Source organism: Bos indicus, chromosome 3 (assembly GCF_029378745.1).
Source record: "Bos indicus isolate NIAB-ARS_2022 breed Sahiwal x Tharparkar chromosome 3, NIAB-ARS_B.indTharparkar_mat_pri_1.0, whole genome shotgun sequence".
Taxonomy (NCBI): domain Eukaryota; kingdom Metazoa; phylum Chordata; class Mammalia; order Artiodactyla; family Bovidae; genus Bos; species Bos indicus.
The window spans coordinates 15,686,209-15,704,372 of NC_091762.1; the positions used below are offsets into that span (position 1 = coordinate 15,686,209).

Consider the following 18,164-nt stretch of genomic DNA (forward strand, 5'->3'; position numbering starts at 1 on the left):
TTACAAAGTCACAGGCACTCTTAAAACTACTGTGGCTTATTGCCCGTACATAGGAGAATGGTAAATTTCAGTTACAGGTGAGTAAAAGTAAAGATATAATCTTTTCCTATCTAGTTTCACAACCCCCTGAAATCCATAGACCCCAGTCAAGAACTTCTGGTTACAGAATAGAATGGGAAGGAAAGGAGAAAACCATCATCATTGAGCCTTATATTCCCTCTGCCATTTAATCTTTACACCAATCCTGTGAGAGATGTATTATAACTAGATTTTCTGATGAGATACTTGCGGCTCAGAGAGGTTGAGTGTGTTGCCCAAAGTCATCCAGGCCCTGCTCAGAAGCCTTTATTGCTCCTCCACACAGAGGTGTCTCCTTAGGGGAGATGAGCTACATAGCAAGATATTCAGTTGACCCTTTGGCCCTAGAGTCCTGTCTCCTCCCCAGGCCTTGTGACCTGTGGGGTTTATTTAACCAGTGTACAGAAGAGTGATGGCCCCTGGAAATCACACACACTCAGTTATTTTTATCTCCAGTTTATTTTTTTTAGACTAAGAGCAGAGTATGAAAGTCACAGCCAAAGCACTTGAAAAAGGCCCAGGAGGATGGGTGGGGACCACAGAGGATGGGCAGAGCAAGGTCCTGGGAGCTGGGCCCCGGCTCAGGGCTGGAGGGGAGGGGGCATTGTTGTCTCACGGTCTCCAAAAGTGTCTGTGCGTTGCATAGGTCCTGTCTTCACAGAAGACAAAAGAGGGGCCAGGGGGTCCCCCGGGGTTGGGGGGGCTAACCTGGTGGGGAAAGGATCTGAAGCTGGAGGGGGAAGTCAAGGAAGGTCAGGGGGTTAAGGAGGGGGAGGGACTCTGTCCGTCTGTACATTATATATAGATATATAGAGTCTGTACATGCCTGCCTGGCACCCCAATGCCCACCCCTTGTCACCCTTGTCCACTGTCGGCGGCCCCCCGCAGTGGTGTCTGCTTGTAAACTTGGATTCAATCCAAACCACAATCCTGGGAGTGGGAATGGGAGGAGGACGTGCTTATTGCTGTAAACAGGGGAGGGGCAGCAGGTGGTGCCACCCCCTCACCCATCTAGTCCCCTCCCTGTGTTCTGGCCCTGGAAGAGAGTGACTGGGGGTGTCTCCCACACTTCGATTTGCTCTCTCTGGGGCACATTTGTCTCTCGGGGGTGGGGGGACAAAGGGGGAGGGCACCAGGGGTCACAGAAAGGTACCAGGGGGCAGGGAGTCCTGAGCACCGCCCTTTACAGCTCCCGGGTTTGGTACCAAACATTACCAGAGCCACAAGGCCACTTGGGACCCGTGGCTGTCCCTGTACCTGGTCCACTACAGTGCCCTACTTGGTGGAGAGGGGACAGGAGGGGTGAGCACAGATGTATGCTGCAGACCCCACTTCCAGCCGTCAGAGGAGGGGTCTAGGCCCCACGGCTAGGCTTCCCTGGAGAGGCCAAAGGCTCCCTGCTCTGTCCCAGCCCCGCCCCATCTCTCCCCTCCAAGGGAGGGGGCAGAGCTAGGAGGCCAAGAGTGTCATCAGGAAGAAGGCGATGCCCACCGCCAGGGGCAGATGTTCCCGCTTGGGGCTGGTACCGCTGATGCTCTTCTCAAGCTTGGGCACCTGGGGGTTCTCTCCCTCAAAGTCTTCTGTGGATAGATGAAGAGACAGACTGGTGAGAGCCGGGCTGCGCGCTGGGGCGGGAACACGCGGCAGCGGTAGCAGCAGTGGAGCGGGGGACGTGAGCACCACAGGGGTGGTAAGGATCGGTGCCCCCGGGGGAAAGACATGCAAGAGGAGCAGGCACCGGGGAGGGGGCTGCGGTTCCAGCAGTGGCCACCAGAGGGCGCTGCGCAGACTCACCCAGCACGTTGATCTTCACATGGGGGCCCATGGTGAACTGGGGGAGAGTGGGGACCGGCTTCTCCCCGGAGTGCGATGCTGTGGGGTGGGGTGCGGGTGGGGAGAGAGGAGGGGAGAGTCAGGGCCAGGATCCCCTCCCCCTGCTACAGCTGGGGCGCGAGTCCCCCTCGCCTGTGCCCTCCACCTCCACCCCCAGGAAGCCAGGGGAGCCCCAAAGCAGGGGAGCCAAGGATTGGGGTCGCGGCTGGGAGCCGATTATACTCACTGGAGGCGCAGCAGACGAACACCTTCATCCTCAGACACTTCCAGTGCAGGTTGTGGGTGGGCGTGGCTGGGGAGGAGACTGGGCCTGAGTCCCTTTTTCTCCAGATGTTCTACCCCGTGCCCTCCTCGATCAGAAACTCTCCTCACTCCCTCCAGACTGCCCCTCTTGCGCAGTGTCCTTCAGTACCTCCTCCACCCTTTGGGCATTGGTCGTGGTGGCTCTGCCGTTAGCCCTAGAAGCTCCTGGGGTCCTATCCCTCGATAAACTGAACCCTGAGGTCCCGCCTCCGAAATGCCCCTCACAGAAACAGTGACTCTGTGACCTTTGGGAATGCCACTAGACCTCTTTTCTTAGCCTCACGACCCTGAGCTGGAACCCTGAGGGCCCCAGCTCCCACGCCTCATCCCGGGGTATCACTTGGAGCGACAGAGACCTAGTGCCAGCAGCGCTGGCCGGGCCCCGGCCCCTCGGGACTCCACCCCCTGGCACTTAGGCCCCGCCCCGGCCCGCCTCCAGGCCGTCACTTACAGATGTAGTAGTACTCGTGGCCGGCGTGGAACTCGTAGCCCAGAGAGAAGGCGCTGTAGCGCTGGAACTTCTCCGAGAACTTGATGGGGCTGTGGGGGGCGTGCGGTCGGTTGCACTCCCAGCGCTTGGAGCCTTGGCTGGCGTTGCAGGTGCGGTAGCCGTCCCGGCTCACCATATACAGCACGTACTGCTCCGCCCCGCCTCCGGGCCCTGGCCCCGCCCCGGGGCCCACCCCTGAGCTGTTGTAGTGCGGGCAGTAAATATCCAGATAATCGTTCACGTTCACCTGCACCGTGTAGCCCTCTCGCCGCAGGCTGTGGGGGAAGGAAGCGGGTCAGAGAGAAGAAACCCAAAGCCAACCCGCTTTCCACCTCACCTCTCCGCAGACCTTCCCTAGGGTCCTTAGAGTCTCCAGGCTTTCCTTCTGAGCTTCCTCTCCTCTCAGTCCCTTTCTCTATCCCCAGGGCCCTAGTGCCTCCAATCCCCGCACTATCTTTCCAGGCCCACTCCTGGTTCTGCCCTTCTCCTGGTAGCCACCAGAGGGTAGCAGAGACGCAGGGAAGCCCGGCCGGCCTCCAAAGGAAAGGAGGCGGGGGAGAAGGGTGGAGGGAAGTAGGGAACGTATGCTTTGGTTACCACAGAAACGGCGCAGGTCCCTGTGACTCCCAGACCCAGGCCCGGATTTCCTCCGTCCATTCCCCATAATTCACTAGTGGGGAGGAGGGATAGAAGGAATGGAAGTGCGAAAGTGGGAGGGATCCCTTGGAGGGATGTGCACCCTCCATCGCCTCTCCCAGCATGCTTTCCTGATGCTGCCAGTCCACCCCCATGGCGAGTCCGACAAGACCTGCCCTCACAGACATATGTATGCAGGCTTCATGCATATACATGCACAAGTTCTGTGGCACACACACAAATATGTCCACCGCCCACTCACAGGCAGCGTACACATAGAAAAACTAGGTGATATGTGTGCCGGACTGGCATGCCAGTATTGGTTGACCCAGCAATCTTCAGCTCTTTCTCTGCCCTTCCTATACAGACACACACACTGGCACATGCTCTCTCTACAGTATGACTGGTCTCTGTACCTTGAGTCTCACTGACCTCCACCCTGAGGGTATGGACAATTAGGTCTCCAATAATGTGACACACCAGGACTTCCCTGGTGGCTCAGATGGTAAAAAAATCTGCCTACAGTGTAGGAGAGCCAGGTTTGATCCCTGGGTTGGGAAGATCCCCTGGAGAAGGGACTGGCTACCCAGTTCAGTATTCTTGCCTGGAGAATTCCATGAACAGAGGAGCCTGGTAGGCTACAGTCTATAGGTTGCAAAAAGTCCAACACGACTGAGCGACTAACACATATGCCAATGTGACACAACAGATTAGGGAGCTAAGGGACTCAACACAAAGGCTCCATGTGGTGTCATGCCAAAACTGGTATCTCTATACCCCTCTCTCCTCAACCTGACACTAACTCCCCCTTAATGATGCTGAACAAAGTAGTGGGCATAGTGCCCAGACAAGATGGCTGTGCCTCTTACTTCCCTGATCCTTCTATGGGCAGAGAAGCAGATGCTGGGTCCCTTGTAATCCCCACCTGCCTTGCTAGTTATCATCAAAGTGTTGGTCTTAATGCTCTCTCGATGGTGGTATTGAGTGGTGTGGGGATGGGAGAAACATCTGAATGGAGAAAGAAACTCAGAGAAGTAGGCAGGAGTTTCCCCTAATTTTCTTTTCGTAGGAATGCACACATCTTGGCAGTGAGAAGGGCGTATAGTGGACACAGGAAGGCATGGGATACTTGGCAAAATGTCAAACCACTGGGGTCTCTGGTTCTTGGGAACTCCCTGAGGGGAAGGACTCGCTCCCCTTGTCACCAGGCACCTCCCAGTTCCACAAACAGTAATTAGATCCATTAGTGAAGTGAGCTTGGAGGCCTTTGGATGGGGTGGGGCCTTGAGGGTCCCTCCTCACCTCACCTTACATCCTTGGCCTTGCCTGTGCCACCCCCTCCCCAAACACTCCCTTTCAAGCCTAGCAGTAAGGAAGACAGGTAAGAGCTGGTGTTTAGGCACTCCAGTAAGAATGGGCTCAGCCTCCTTGAGTCATCAAGAATGCCACCAGCCCTACTCGGTTCCCATGGGAGTGATGGGTCACTCTGGCTCCTCCCTGGCCCTGGCACCCAGGTGGGCAGGAGTCTCGGCCTGGGGCACTGGGAGCAGGAAAACGGGTTAGACCAGGCCTAGCTCCCAGCTGCCACCCCAGCTTTACCTCTCTATCCACAAGCTCAAAGTCTACTGTTCCTCGCCCACAGGCTTTGAGGAGGGGGCCCCCAGTGCCAGACCTGGAGCAGCTGCACAGCACTCGAGGCCTCTGTCCTTGAGCCTCACTGGGTTTCCAGCCCTGAAGCAGTGCCTCACTAGGGCACTGCGTAGTTTCCCTGCAACACACTCTGGGCTGAGTGGCATGAATCGCCCCTGAAACGCCCCTACCCTCCCTGCTGGGCATGTGGGAGAAAGAACTGCTGGGGGAATGACTGCCCAGTTGGTAGGTGGTGGACAGGGGGCAAAAGGCTGGCTGCCAGGAAAACCCAGCCACAACTCCTGGGAGATCTGAGGTGTCTGCTTGGCTTGGGCGCTTTAATTGAATCTGTCATCCTCCCAGTTTTGGCAGTAAAGAGGGAGGTGCCGCTAGGCCCCGGCTTAGCTTCACAGCTAACCCCTCCTTTAGGGCCGCGCCTCTCTAACCTCGAGCCACACCCCGCCCCACCCCGCCCCCGCGGGAGAGGAGGGCAGGCTGGGCTCTGGGGACTGGGACGTGCCTGCCCCTTCAAACAGTTCTCTACTCTTCCTCACTTCATCTCCTACTAGCCTCCCACTTCCCTCGCAGAAAGGCGAGGGTCAACACACCTCACCTGGAGGGGTGCCCCCTCACCCCGGCTTTCGCCGCCCCCGGTGCACATTCCGACCCCTCTCTTTCACTCCTTCAATGCCCTGTCTGCCCGAGCCTCGTGGGCTGGGCGGCGGGGGAACCGGGAAGGAGCAAACCTCTCCCCCCGGGGCAATTAGGGGCTGGTAAACAGGGTGTCTAACAAGACCAGGGAGTAAGGAAAGGATCCCAAGAGATCCTGAACTTGTTAAATCCCTGCCCCCCACCTCTAAACGCCAAGATGCAGAGCTACGGAAGTGGAGGAGGGAAAAAGACACCGGACCCCTGTTCTCCTTCCCTCTAGCGCGCGCCCCCGAGGCTGCGCGCCACTCACCCCAGCAGGCGAAGCCGGACCACGTGTGCGCGGCGTGGGGTCCGCGCGCCCGGGCTGGGATGGGTGGTTGGCGAGAACGCTCGCGGGGCGGCGCGTGCACGCTGACACCCCCGCACCCCTCCGGCGCCCTGTGCCTCCGCGCCCCACCGGACTGGGTCTCGCCAGCTCGGGATTCGGCTCCGGGCTTCTCCGGCCGGCGTCGGGTGGGAGAAAATCAGCGCGCCCCACATCCCCGCCCCTCCTCCCTGCGACAGCGGCGGCGGCGGCGGCGAAGGTTTATTGATCTGCAGCGGCGGAGAAGCGCGAGAGACCCGCCGAAAGCGAGACACACAGAAATGGAGTGAGAGGGAGACGCACACCGAGAGGGGGGATGAACAGGAGACTGGATTCACCGAGAGGTGAAAGGGAGTGAGGCAGTGAGAAAGAGAGGAATCCAGAAACCGAGAAAGAGATGTTAGAATGAGACGGGAGAGAGGCTTGGAGAAAGGGAGAGCCATAGAGGCCGCTCCAGAGAGGCCCACAGACAGCAAAGACGGAGACAGGGACGCAAAGGAGAGAGTATCAGGGACAGGGAACCGGTTCAGGGCAGAGACTCGGTGACAGGAAGAAAAGAGAGAGGAAGACCAAACAGGGACGTAGTAGAGCCTCAATAAATATTTGTTGAATGAATGTATGAATGAAAGATAAGCAACAGAAACATTTAAGAGATAAAGAGACAGGTAGGGAGACAGCTAGAGAAAGATATTCTGACGCTTTTTGAGATTGGGGCGAATGCCAGCACCCTTGGACAGTTCTGCAAAGAAATGAAGCACAGACCTGGGCGCTTCCATTTGGCCACTGGCCGGTCCCGCCCCCCGCCATTCAGTTCCGGGCTCATGGGACCCCTCGACCTCACACTCTCATGCTTTCTTCCAGTAAGGTTCCCCCATGCTCGGTTTCTGGGCCAGACTGGGAACAGGTTTCCTCTATTCCAGAGGACCAAACGGAGGGACTGAGTGCGGGATAGGGGCAAGATCACGGTCGCTGTGCAGGGTACTGCCCCCAGGTCTGTCAAAGAGGCCACCGCACGTGTCCCACCAGTACCCTCCCACGTGACCCCCAGGAGGCGGGGTCGCAAGACCCTCTTCACGTGACCCCAGGGGGCAGAGACCCTTGGCACGTGATGGCGGGGTGGGAGCCAGGAGCCCAGCTCACGTGACCGGGGGGAGGGGACACGGGAGCCTGTGGCTCGGCCCGGCCCCGCCCCCAGCTCCCTGGCCCTCTCCACTCCCGGCTCCGGAGCACGTCGCTCTCACGATTTATGGGGCCGCGGCTGCCGCAGTGAGGGAGCCGGGGAGCCCGGGCGCAGCGGCAACAAAGGCGGAGGAAGCGAGGCGGGGGCGGCGGCGGCCTCCCGGCCCGGTACGCGCCCCCTCCCATCTCTACTGGTCCAGACCTGCGGAGGAGCAGGGAAGACAGAAAGGAGGCTCTCGGAACCTGGGCTCCCCCACCCCCTCCCAGGGCTTTCACCTGCGCCCAGGTGTATGCGGGGGAGGGGAACCTGATCAACAACATCCCCCCTTCAGCCCTATCCCCGCCATTCCCGCATCCCCTGGCTCCGGCTTATCCTAAGAACGTGAGGGTGCCCTGACCGTGGTGGGGAACCCGGAGACCCTCACCTGCGTGCTCTCCACTCCCTGCCAGACTCTAGCGGGGCGGGGGGCGGACGTGTGAGTCTGGGGGAGGGAACGAGCTAGATAGAGAAGGGGAGTCAGCTCCTAGCGGCCCCCGGAGTTCTCCGAGTCCCGCTGGGGGGGGAGGGGCCGTATCCCCACCCCCGAGGTTTCCATGGGAAGCGAGAGGGGGGCGTCGTTGCCTCATCCCCACCCCCAGTCTGACACTCCGGGCGCGAGGAGGGAGAGAGGGGGAGGCGCAGAGCCCCAAACAACAAAGAGCAGGAGCCGCGAGCGGCAGCCCCTCCCCCGGGAGGTTGGGGGTCGCGGCCGCCCGGCCCTCTGGTCCCCTCTCGAGGGGCCTCGCCATTTGCTCCCGAGTCGCCCCCTGGGATGGGGAGCCAGAGACAGTGCGCCGCCGCCGCCTGGGCAGGTGTGACAGTGACCCCCGTGTCCCCAGGGATCCCCCCAACACACAGACACACACGGAGGCGGCAGGGGTGATACACACAGCGGCTCGGCGGGGAGGAGAAGACAAGGGCAGCAAGGACTGAGCAGAATGAGAAACTGGCCCCGCAGCCGGCACCCAGCCGCCGCTCCACACACCCCGGGAAACCATACGGCCGCCCTGACACCCGCCCAGACCGCAGCGGCGCCGACAGCTACCCTAGCCCAGACGCGGCCGGCCACGCGGACAGCGACCGCAGCCCCCTCCTCGACCCGTCGCCCGCTCCCACCCCCAGACGATCGCCGACGCAGACACACAAATCACACACTCAGACACACACGCACACTGACAGCCGCGCACGCCCGCTCACACTTGGAGCCACACGCTGTCCCCAGCCCGGGTGTGTGTGTGACACGCCGACATCTCCTTGCCTTTCTCCCTTTCGCCGGTACCCCACGTTCCTATCCTATCCAAGCGGCACCTCCAGAACCCCGCAACTTGGCGACCCAGCCCCAGCTCATTCCAGCCCCGCTTATCTATACAACCAGGGCAATCCATTCACCTTCCTTCTGAGGAGGTGCTCGTCCGGACTCCTTGCCTCAGCTTTGGACCTCACTTGTTAAAGCAGGAGTCATGCCCAGAACCCCTAGAAACGCTCGCCACTGAAAACAGGTCATCCCTGGGCTCCCCAAGTGCGGCGGCCTATCCCCAGCATGCTGGTGCTCCCAAACCCCAGGCCGGCCGAAGGAGATGAAGATGGGGGAACTGTCGAGTGGGGGGTAAGCTATTCCAGAGGCGGGTGTGGAGAGAAGCCAAGGTGGGGTGGGGTGTTCCCAAGCAGCCTCCTCCGCTCGGCCCAAGCCCTGGTTACTCTACCTTAACAGCCTCTTTCAGACACCCGCTGAGTTTCATAGACGCCCACAGAGTGTGTCCCCCTCTCCCTCGCCTTATAGCCCCCAACTGTGGTTTCCCAGGACTGCCACCCCAGGTTCCCCCAGGACTTCCCAGGCCTCCCCCTCTCACTGACGCGAGACGCATGGGCTCCCTGGGCCCCCGACTCACTGCTGGTTGGAGCTGTTCCAGTACACCGCATGCCGGTTTCCCAGCGCCCCCCCGGGCCCCTGGGCCAGCAGCGGCAGCAGCGGCACGGGCACGAGCAGCAGCAGCAGCAGCAGCGGAGCCGCCGCCATCCCCGGAGCCGCCGCCGCCGCCGCCCCCCGACTGAGCCCCGCGCTCCCGGCTTCTCGCTTCCCAGCTCCCTGCTGCCGCCGCCGCCAGCCCCCGAGCCTTAGGCCACGCCCCCAGCCCTTCCCTCCGCCCTCCCGGGCGCGCCCCCAAGGCCCCGCCCCTGGCGCGCTCCCGTCAGGCCCCGCCCCGCTCGGGCCCGGAGCGCGCGCGGCGCGTGGGAGGTGAGAACCGTGCTGCCCCCTCGGGAACAACCCGAGCGCTCCTCGCCTCTCCCTCGTAGGTTTAATTTGCTACCGCCGGTCCCGTATCTTTTGCTCCCCAGTCTGGATAAGAAGGCTAGGGAGGCCAAGACAGGGATCTCAATCTCTTGTCAACATTCATTTCTGGGATGGGAGACTTGAGAAGAAGCTTGGGGTCCAAGATCCTTTAATAAGTAAAACTAGACCTCCCTCCTTTCTGAACAGTCAGGTCCTCTACTCCCTTCACATCCCTCTTCCCATGTGCGTGAGGAGCCAGATGGGGTCTAGAGGGTGGCTGAGAAGCCATTAGCTGCCACCAAGGACCTTACTGATGTTGCTCTGAACCCCCCAGCTGGGCAGGAGGCTTGTTTTTCTTGGCGGTAGTGTAGAGGAGTTCGGCCGGAGAGTGTCAAGGCTGGGTGCTGGGAGGGCCTTCAGCAGTCCAGGGCCCAAGGCAGAGGAGGGACTGAGGAGAGTCAGTTCAGTTCAGTTCAGTCGCTCAGTCGTGTGCTCAGTCGTGTCCGACTCTTTGCGACCCCATGAATCACAGCATGCCAGGCCTCCCTGTCCATCACCAACTCCCGGAGTTCACCCAGACTCACGTCCATCGAGTCAGTGATGCCATCCAGCCATCTCATCCTCTGTCGTCCCCTTCTCCTCCTGCCCCCAATCCCTCCCAGCATCAGAGTCTTTTCCAATGAGTCAACTCTTCGCATGAGGTGGCCAAAGTACTGGAGTTTCAGCTTTAGCATCATTCCTTCCAAAGAAATCCCAGGGCTGGTCTCCTTCAGAATGGACTGGTTGGATCTCCTTGCAGTCCAAGGGACTCTCAAGAGTCTTCTCCAACACCACAGTTCAAAATCATCACTTCTTCCACACTCAGCCTTCTTCACAGTCCAACTCTCACATCCATACATGACCACAGGAAAAACCATAGCCTTGACTAGACGAATCTTTATTGGCAAAGTAATGTCTCTGCTTTTGAATATGCTATCTAGGTTGTCATAACTTTCCTTCCAAGGAGTAAGCGTCTTTTAATTTCATGGCTGCAGTCACCATCTGCAGTGGTTTTGGAGCCCCCAAAAATAAAGTCTGACACTGTTTCCACTGTTTCCCCATCTATTTCCCACGAAGTGGTTGGATTGGATGCCATGATCTTCGTTTTCTGAATGTTGAGCTTTAAGCCAACTTTTTCACTCTCCACTTTCACTTTCATGAAGAGGCTTTTTAGTTCCTCTTCACTTTCTGCCATAAGGGTGGTGTCATCTGCATATCTGAGGTTATTGATATTTCTCCCGGCAATCTTGATTCCAGCTTGTGTTTCTTCCAGCCCAGAGTTTCTCATGATGTACTCTGCATATAAGTTAAATAAACAGGGTGACAATATACAGCCTCCTTTTCGTATTTGGAACCAGTCTGTTGTTCCATGTCCAGTTCTAACTGTTGCTTCCTGATCTGCATACAAATTTCTCAAGAGGCAGGTCAGGTGGTCTGGTATTCCCATCTCTTTCAGAATTTTCCACAGTTGATTGTGATCCACACAAACGCTTTGGCATAGTCAATAAAGCAGAAGTAGATGTTTTTCTGGAACTCTCTTGCTTTTTCCATGATTCAGCGGATGTTGGCAATTTGATCTCTGGTTCCTCTGCCTTTTCTAAAACCAGCTTGAACATCAGGAAGTTCATGGTTCACATATTGCTGAAGCCTGGCTTGGAGAATTTTGAGCATTACTTTACTAGCATGTGAGATGAGTGCAATTGTGCGGTAGTTTGAGCATTCTTTGGCATTGCCTTTCTTTGGGATTGGAATGAAAACTGACCTTTTCCAGTCCTGTGGCCACTGCTGAGTTTTCCAAATTTGCTGGCATATTGAGTGCAGCACTTTCACAGCATCATCTTTCAGGATTTGAAAGAGCTCAACTGGAATTCCATCACCTCCACTAGCTTTGTTCATAGTGATGCTTTCTAAGGCCCACTTGACTTCACATTCCAGGATGTCTGGCTCTAGGTCAGTGATCACACCATTGTGATTATCTGGGTCATGAAGATCTTTTTTGTACAGTTCTGTGTATTCTTGCCATCTCTTCTTAATATCTTCTGCTTCTGTTAGGTCCAATATGCCAGCAAATTTCGAAAACTCAGCAGTGGCCACAGGACCGGAAAAGGTCAGTTTTCATTCCATCCCAAAGAAAGGCAATGCCAAAGAATGCTCAAACTACCACACAATTGCACTCATCTCACACGCTAGTAAAGTAATGCTCAAAACTCTCCAAGCCAGGCTTCAGCAATACATGAACCATGAACTTCCTGATGTTCAAGCTGGTTTTAGAAAAGGCAGAAGAACCAGAGATCAAATTGCCAACATCTGCTGGATCATGGAAAAAGCAAGAGAGTTCCAGAAAAACATCTATTTCTGGTTTATTGACTATGCCAAAGCCTTTGATTGTGTGGATCACAATTAACTGTGGAAAATTCTGAAAGAGATGGGAATACCAGACCACCTGACCTGCCTCTTGAGAAATTTGTATGCAGATCAGGAAGCAACAGTTAGAACTGGACATGGAACAACAGACTGGTTTAAAATAGGAAAAGGAGTTCGTCAAGGCTGTATATTGTCACCCCGTTTATTTAACTTATATGCAGAGTACATCATGAGAAACGCTGGACTGGAAGAAGCACAAGCTGGAATCAAGATTGCCAGGAGAAATATCAGTAACCTCAGATATGCAGATGACACCACCCTTATCGCATAAAGTGAAGAGGAACTCAAAAGCCTCTTGATGAAAGTGAAAGTGGAGAGTGAAAAAGTTGGCTTAAAGCTCAACATTCAGAAAACGAAGATCATGGCATCCGGTCCTGGGACACTGACAAAGGATGCTTCACTCACTCTCAACCAGAGACCCCTCCCAACACAGCCAGTGGCGTCCCTAGGCAGTCTCACTCCTACTCTCACAGACGTTGAGGAGAGGGTGTACAGGCAGAGCACCCTGTACTCCAGTTCTCATCACAGTCATTATCCTCACAGGGACACCCAAGCACAGACATTACATCCACACATTCAGAAGAGGCACAGACACTCAGAAGCAGAGAACATTGAAATACAGGCATTTGACACAGCCATATAGACACACAGATGACCCTTCAGAGACATACAAGTATAGGTACCACTAGGTACCTAAAGATCGGTAGAAACACAGAGATTCAGGACACAGAGACATTGGAGCACACACCTAGACACACACATCGTGACACCCACAAGCCCATGCACACCCTCTGACATACACACAATTCTGCACTCTCCTCTTCTCTCTCGTCCTATGAATTAGAAATTCAGGGAAAGAAAAATCTAGAATCTAGAAAGTGTTAGTCGCTTAGTTGTGTCCGACTCTCTGCGACCCCCGCCAGGCTCCTCTGTCCATGTGATTCTCCAGACAAGAATACCAGAGTGGGTGGCCATCCCTCTCCAGGGAATCTTCCTGACCCAGGGATCGAACCCTGGTCTCCCACATTGTAGGTAGATTCTTTACCATCTGCGCCACCTGGGAAACCCCAGAGATTGAGGGAAAGGGTCTCAAATCCAGACCTAGGGATTGTCTACCCCTCATCTCCTTTTGTTGGGGAGGCTCAGATTAAGAGTGATCAGGAGGACCAGGTCTCAGCCCAGACTCTCAGAACCCAGTCCAACCACCTGAGCCCAGGGTTGAGGAATGATGTGCTTTTCTTCTTACTGTAGGACAGAGGACATACAAGCACCCTTTATCTGCTTATTGTTGGCAGGACAAGGGTCCTGACCACAATTTGGCCTCAGATGCTGGGTTTTGGGGGAGGGGCAGTACCATCCAGAAAAAGCCCTGTGCCTAGCTGCTGTCAGGAGAGAGCAGTCTGTGTCCTCCCTGGGCTCTTCTCCACCCCCAGGAGATCTCCTCTCCCTTCTCAGGAGCCAGAAAATAAATTAGGCCCCTTGAGGTGGGAATGGGGGACATTGCAAACAGCTCTCTCTCCCCTCAGACACCTCAGCCCGAGGGAGATTTGTTTCACCCAAATGATGCTAACCTGCCTACTCCAGGTGCCACGCATCGCAGCCTCCTCCCCGCCTACCCACATTCCTATTCTGCAGAAGAAGCCTCTCTCTGTAGGTCCCACAGTTGGCAGAGAGGCTGCCCGTATTCATAGGGAGTGGGAGCTTGCTGGTTTGGCCTAGGACTTTAAATTCCATTTTAGAAGCCCTGTTTATAGAATCTGGGTCCCACTTAAGGATTTGGGCTCTTTTCTGTAGGGCTCAGATACTCCTCTTTAGAATCTAGCACACTCCCTCCCAGCCCCCCAATAATAACTGAGCTCTCTTCTCTAGAATTTGGAGCCCTCTCTTCTGGATTTAAGCAGCTCTCTCTATGGGGTCTAAACCTCTGGCTTTTAAGTTCTGAGACACTCTTTAAAGAGCCTAGGCCTCTGACCATGGGATCTGGTGCCCTCTCTATCTAGGCCTCTAAATCAGCTGCTGGCTGATTTGGGTTTTTGTGTGAATTAGCAAAACCACCCCTCTCTGCAGACCCAGTCCTTAGGGTGCATCTCTTGGCAAGTGGTACCTTTGTGCAAAAACAAAGGTGCCGCTCCTCTCAGTGGGAAGTGGCCCCATGTGTCTCCCCATCTTAGTGAGGGAGCTTGGACTGATCGTCTCTACTACTCATTGCAGGGCTCCTTTGTGCCAAGAACAAACAGCACATCCATAATGTGGCAGTTCTGAATATAGGATATGTGCTTCCAGCTTTCATTCTTAGGCCTGTTGATAGGCCTCTATTCATGGGGTCTGGGCTTCTCTAGGGATGGGGTCTCTGTGTATAAGATCTGGGCCACTGTCTACAAGCTGGGATCTGATCTGAAGCTTATGCCTCTTTATGTGACATCTGGGTCATTGACGAACCCAGGCCTCCATCAATGGGGCGTAGGGCCTCTGTTTATAACTGTGACTCAAATCTTTCCTGTGACCCACAATAAGATGTATAGTTTGCATTTGCCATACAGCAAACACACACACATTCACATGTAATTGAAACAACAAGTTTCGTGAAACAATACTTAGCCTTATTACAGAGGCTGCACTCTGATATTTTTCTTCTGTTCTACTCTTTAAAAAACAAAAATATGAAGCTCGTTCAGCCCCAGAAAATTGATTTCTTGATTGTATCACCCCTAATGGGTTACAGTCCACAGTTTGAAATGCTCTAAGGCCTGGGCCATGACTGCCACCTCTCTGTTGGCTGAGGGCCTCTGTGAAAGCCGAGGTTCTCTCCATGGGGCTGATCCTCTCTCTCTAGGGCCTTGGGCTGCCTTCTCCTCTTCTGCAGGCTCTGCCTACATTTCCCTCTGCCCTCAGCTTGCCCGTACACTGCTGACTGCCATGTTCTCTCCAGGGGCACTGAGCTCAGGCCCCTGGGAGTTCTCTGAACGTGGTGCCTCACGCCGTGCACCCCCCTGCCCCCTGGGGCCAAGGAAGCAGGGAGCTGAACAGGTCGGGGGCAGAGGGAGTACTCAGGCTGTGTGGCCCAAGGCGGCTCCTGGGACACCGGGTGGCAACCACAGAGCCGAGCTATGTTCAATAAATCATGGAGGCTAGGGCCTGGGGGAGGGGGAGGCCAGGAGGAAAGGGGGGCCGTGGATAAATAATTCATTAAACAAACAAACAAGGAGCCTGTAAGAGGGAGGATGGGGCACGCGTGTGAGCAGGAGAGGCAGCCGCCGGCTCCAGACATGAAATATTCACAGGTTCCACACCTTGCTTAGGGCCCATGTGTGTGTCCTGGTGCGGGCAGCCTGTTGGCATGGTCCTAACATGGGACCCTGGGTGCCAGCAAGGAGGGTGATGCATGTGTCTTGTGACTTCCAAGTGTGATGTGTGCGTCAGCATGGCTACATGGTTCTCTAATGCCCTTGAGTTGACGTGGAACAACACGCATGACTGAGAGTGGGGAACTTGGTGCACAGGACCCAGGAAGCTAGGATTCAGGGCTTGATGGGCGGGGTCAGAGCATCATAACCTCTGATGCTAGTTATGCCCTGACCCCTCAGATGAGTCCAGCAAGTAAGAACCCTGAAGTGGAAAGGCATCTCTGGGGTGTTACACTGGAGGTTTGAGTATGTCCTCTGAATGTGCTTCTTTCTAGAAAAGCTGAGAGGGAGGCAGTTGGGCTTGGCAGTTAACAGGATGGGATTGGGTTCAAATTCCATTTCCACCATTCACAGGCTGTGCTGGTCACCTTAGTTCTCTGAGACTGTTTCCTTATCTGTAAACTGGGGATAATAATACCCTTCCTTGAAGAGCTGGTTGTTATGAGGATAAAGATCCGTGCCTGGGAAGCATTGGACACATAATTTAGGACCCACAAGGTGCTTGATTGATGGAGACCGCATCATTATTATTATCCTGAGGTCTGCCAACCTAGACTAGCTCCAGACTCTTTTTTTCATCTTTCTTCCCAGCCATTTCCAAACTTCTCTAATAGCCATCATAGTGGGAGAGGTGACCTTGGACTTGGGGAATAGTGATGGGATAGGAAAAGCTCAGATAGAATGAGGCGGAGTAGAAGTTACAGCCAAAGAGACATTCACATCCTTGAGAGTGTGAAAAGAGAGGTCCTTGACCTTTTCCTCAGACCCCAGAGCCTCTCTTTAGCCCCTAAATCTCTCCTTCAATCCAGTCTCCTCTTTCCTGCCACCAAAATTGAGCTTTCTAGAAAGCGGCTGCAAGGGGACAGAAGGAACTGGGATAGAGTCTCAGAGGAGCATTGCAGTCTCCTCACCCCACCCATCCCCAGGCCAGTCCCCACTGCCATAGCTCTAGCCTCTACCCTCTACCTACTGGTTGAGCATTTCCCTGGCAAAGATGGCTATGTCTGGGCAAAACCCAGAGAAGTGGCACCCCATAGTGGGTGGGGAGAATCCAGGCTGGAGAGAGCTGCAGAGGGCAAGGGTGGAGTACCTAGGGCCTCCTAGTAGGCCCTAGCATTCCCCAGCCCTCTCGTGTCCCCTGGAAAGGATCTGCTTCCAGTGGGAGAGAGCCAGCAGACAGGTCTGAGCTGGCCTGCTCCTCCACAGACAGAAGAAGAACAGGCTGGGGGAGGGGGCCTGAGATCTTGGTGGGGAGTGGTGGCTATAACCCCCACATCTATGGGGAGCTGGGGCAGAAGGGACTGTGGCCTGGTCACAGCTTACCATAGCCTAGGGGCCAAGCCCTTGTCTCCCTTGGCTAGCCTGCCGCTACTTGGGGTGTCAAGGGTCTGGGCCCCCAGGTGGTGAAGGTGGTGCCTGCCCACCTCTTCCCAGAGAGCCAACACTGGTTCTCCACTTCCCCTCCCCTGGGCTGGGCAGGTTCAGGCTAATCTGCGCCAGAGCTTCACGGCAAACATTGATCTGTAATAAAACCACAATGTGTGTTCGGGAGAAGGGATTCCAGACACAGAAAAATCCAGACATACATACACACTCACACACATACACATGGATGCAAAACACAGCTCTGAGGAGTGCAGACACCAGCGGTCCTGAAAACACAGCTAAACATGGACCTCTACGCTGAATCAAAAGCATGATTAGCTCTACACTTCCCCTCCATGCCATAAACTTTGTCCTTCAAAACCCAAGCCTTCTCTGACAGTTCATTTTCCCTGTGTTCCCATAGCACATTCTGCACAGCTCCATAATGGCATTTGCACTTGGCATTGTAATTATTTGTTGGCCAGTTCTTTCTCCTCAAGTAATCTGAAGATTCCTTAAGGGAAGGGATCCTGACTTAGGCAAGTGTATATCCTCAGCAACTAGCACGAAGTGGTATTTAGTTAATAGGCATAGGTGAGGTTCTTAATAAATAATTGTTGAATTGATGAACAGAAGAATAGATGGATTCTGATAGTGAGACACCCATGCCGAGAATCCCTCAGAAGCACACAGCATAACTAAGTACATGCTACTCGGGCCTCTGGTCCTGCCTTCTTGTCTCCAGCTCCCCTGACCTTACTGCCTCTTAGCTTCCTCAAAGGCCCTCCTTTTTCCCTCTTTGCTCAGTGTGAGACCATGAATTTGAGTACCACCTGAGGGCTGGTAGGCAAGGTAAGGGTTAATGACACATCATTAGTGCTTAATTGGAGAAAGGAAGCTGCCCTGGCACCAGACAGGTGGGCAGGCCTGCCCCTCAGCTGGAAGCAGGCATCCCTAGTTCCAGCACCCTGCCGGGCACGTGGGTGATTTGGCCCTGGAGACCCTCAACTCAGCCCAGGGCACCTCCCCCAACCATTTGCTTTGCCAATGTAGTCTCCAGGCAGTACAGACCAGCCCTCCCCATCTGTCACCAAACATCCAGAGGGAGAGGCAGACTTCTTATCCTTTCTCCTTTAGCTAGGCTGTGCCCTCTCCCTCCCCTGGAGAGACTGGAGGCTGGGAGCAGAGATGGGGTAAGGAACTGGATCACTGAGAGGTAGATTAGAGAGCCAGTGAGGGAGAGATTTGGGATACAGACAAGCGACAGAGCTGGGGATGTGGAGATGTCTGCCCAATTTGACCTTAAATGAAGAGAATGCAAATGAGATGCAGACGATATGCAGATGAACGCGAAGATCTCAGAATTAACATTCCGGGTGGCGGGTGGCGTAAGCTCTGTACCCAGGACCCCCACGGGTGGCGTAAGCTCTGTACCCAGGACCCCCACGCTTTTGCCA

At 55.3% G+C, this 18,164-nt stretch overlaps 1 protein-coding gene across 2 annotated transcripts; it reads right to left on the reverse strand.

The window, feature by feature from the left end:
* Positions 1 to 518: 518 nt before the first annotated feature.
* On the reverse strand, positions 519 to 9,293 carry EFNA3 (ephrin A3). 2 transcript variants are annotated; one of them, XM_019953917.2, is made up of 5 exons: positions 9,093 to 9,288; positions 2,666 to 2,979; positions 2,138 to 2,203; positions 1,873 to 1,950; positions 519 to 1,658 (listed from the first exon to the last, which is right to left on the reverse strand). In XM_019953917.2, exons 1-5 carry the CDS (start codon positions 9,218 to 9,220, stop codon positions 1,528 to 1,530), a joined length of 717 nt encoding a protein of 238 aa, XP_019809476.1. In that variant the 5' UTR covers positions 9,221 to 9,288; the 3' UTR covers positions 519 to 1,527. The 2 variants fall into 2 exon arrangements, with proteins under 2 accessions (XP_019809476.1, XP_019809486.1); XM_019953927.2 differs by lacking the exon at positions 1,873 to 1,950 and having other exon boundaries at positions 9,093 to 9,293.
* Positions 9,294 to 18,164: the final 8,871 nt, after the last annotated feature.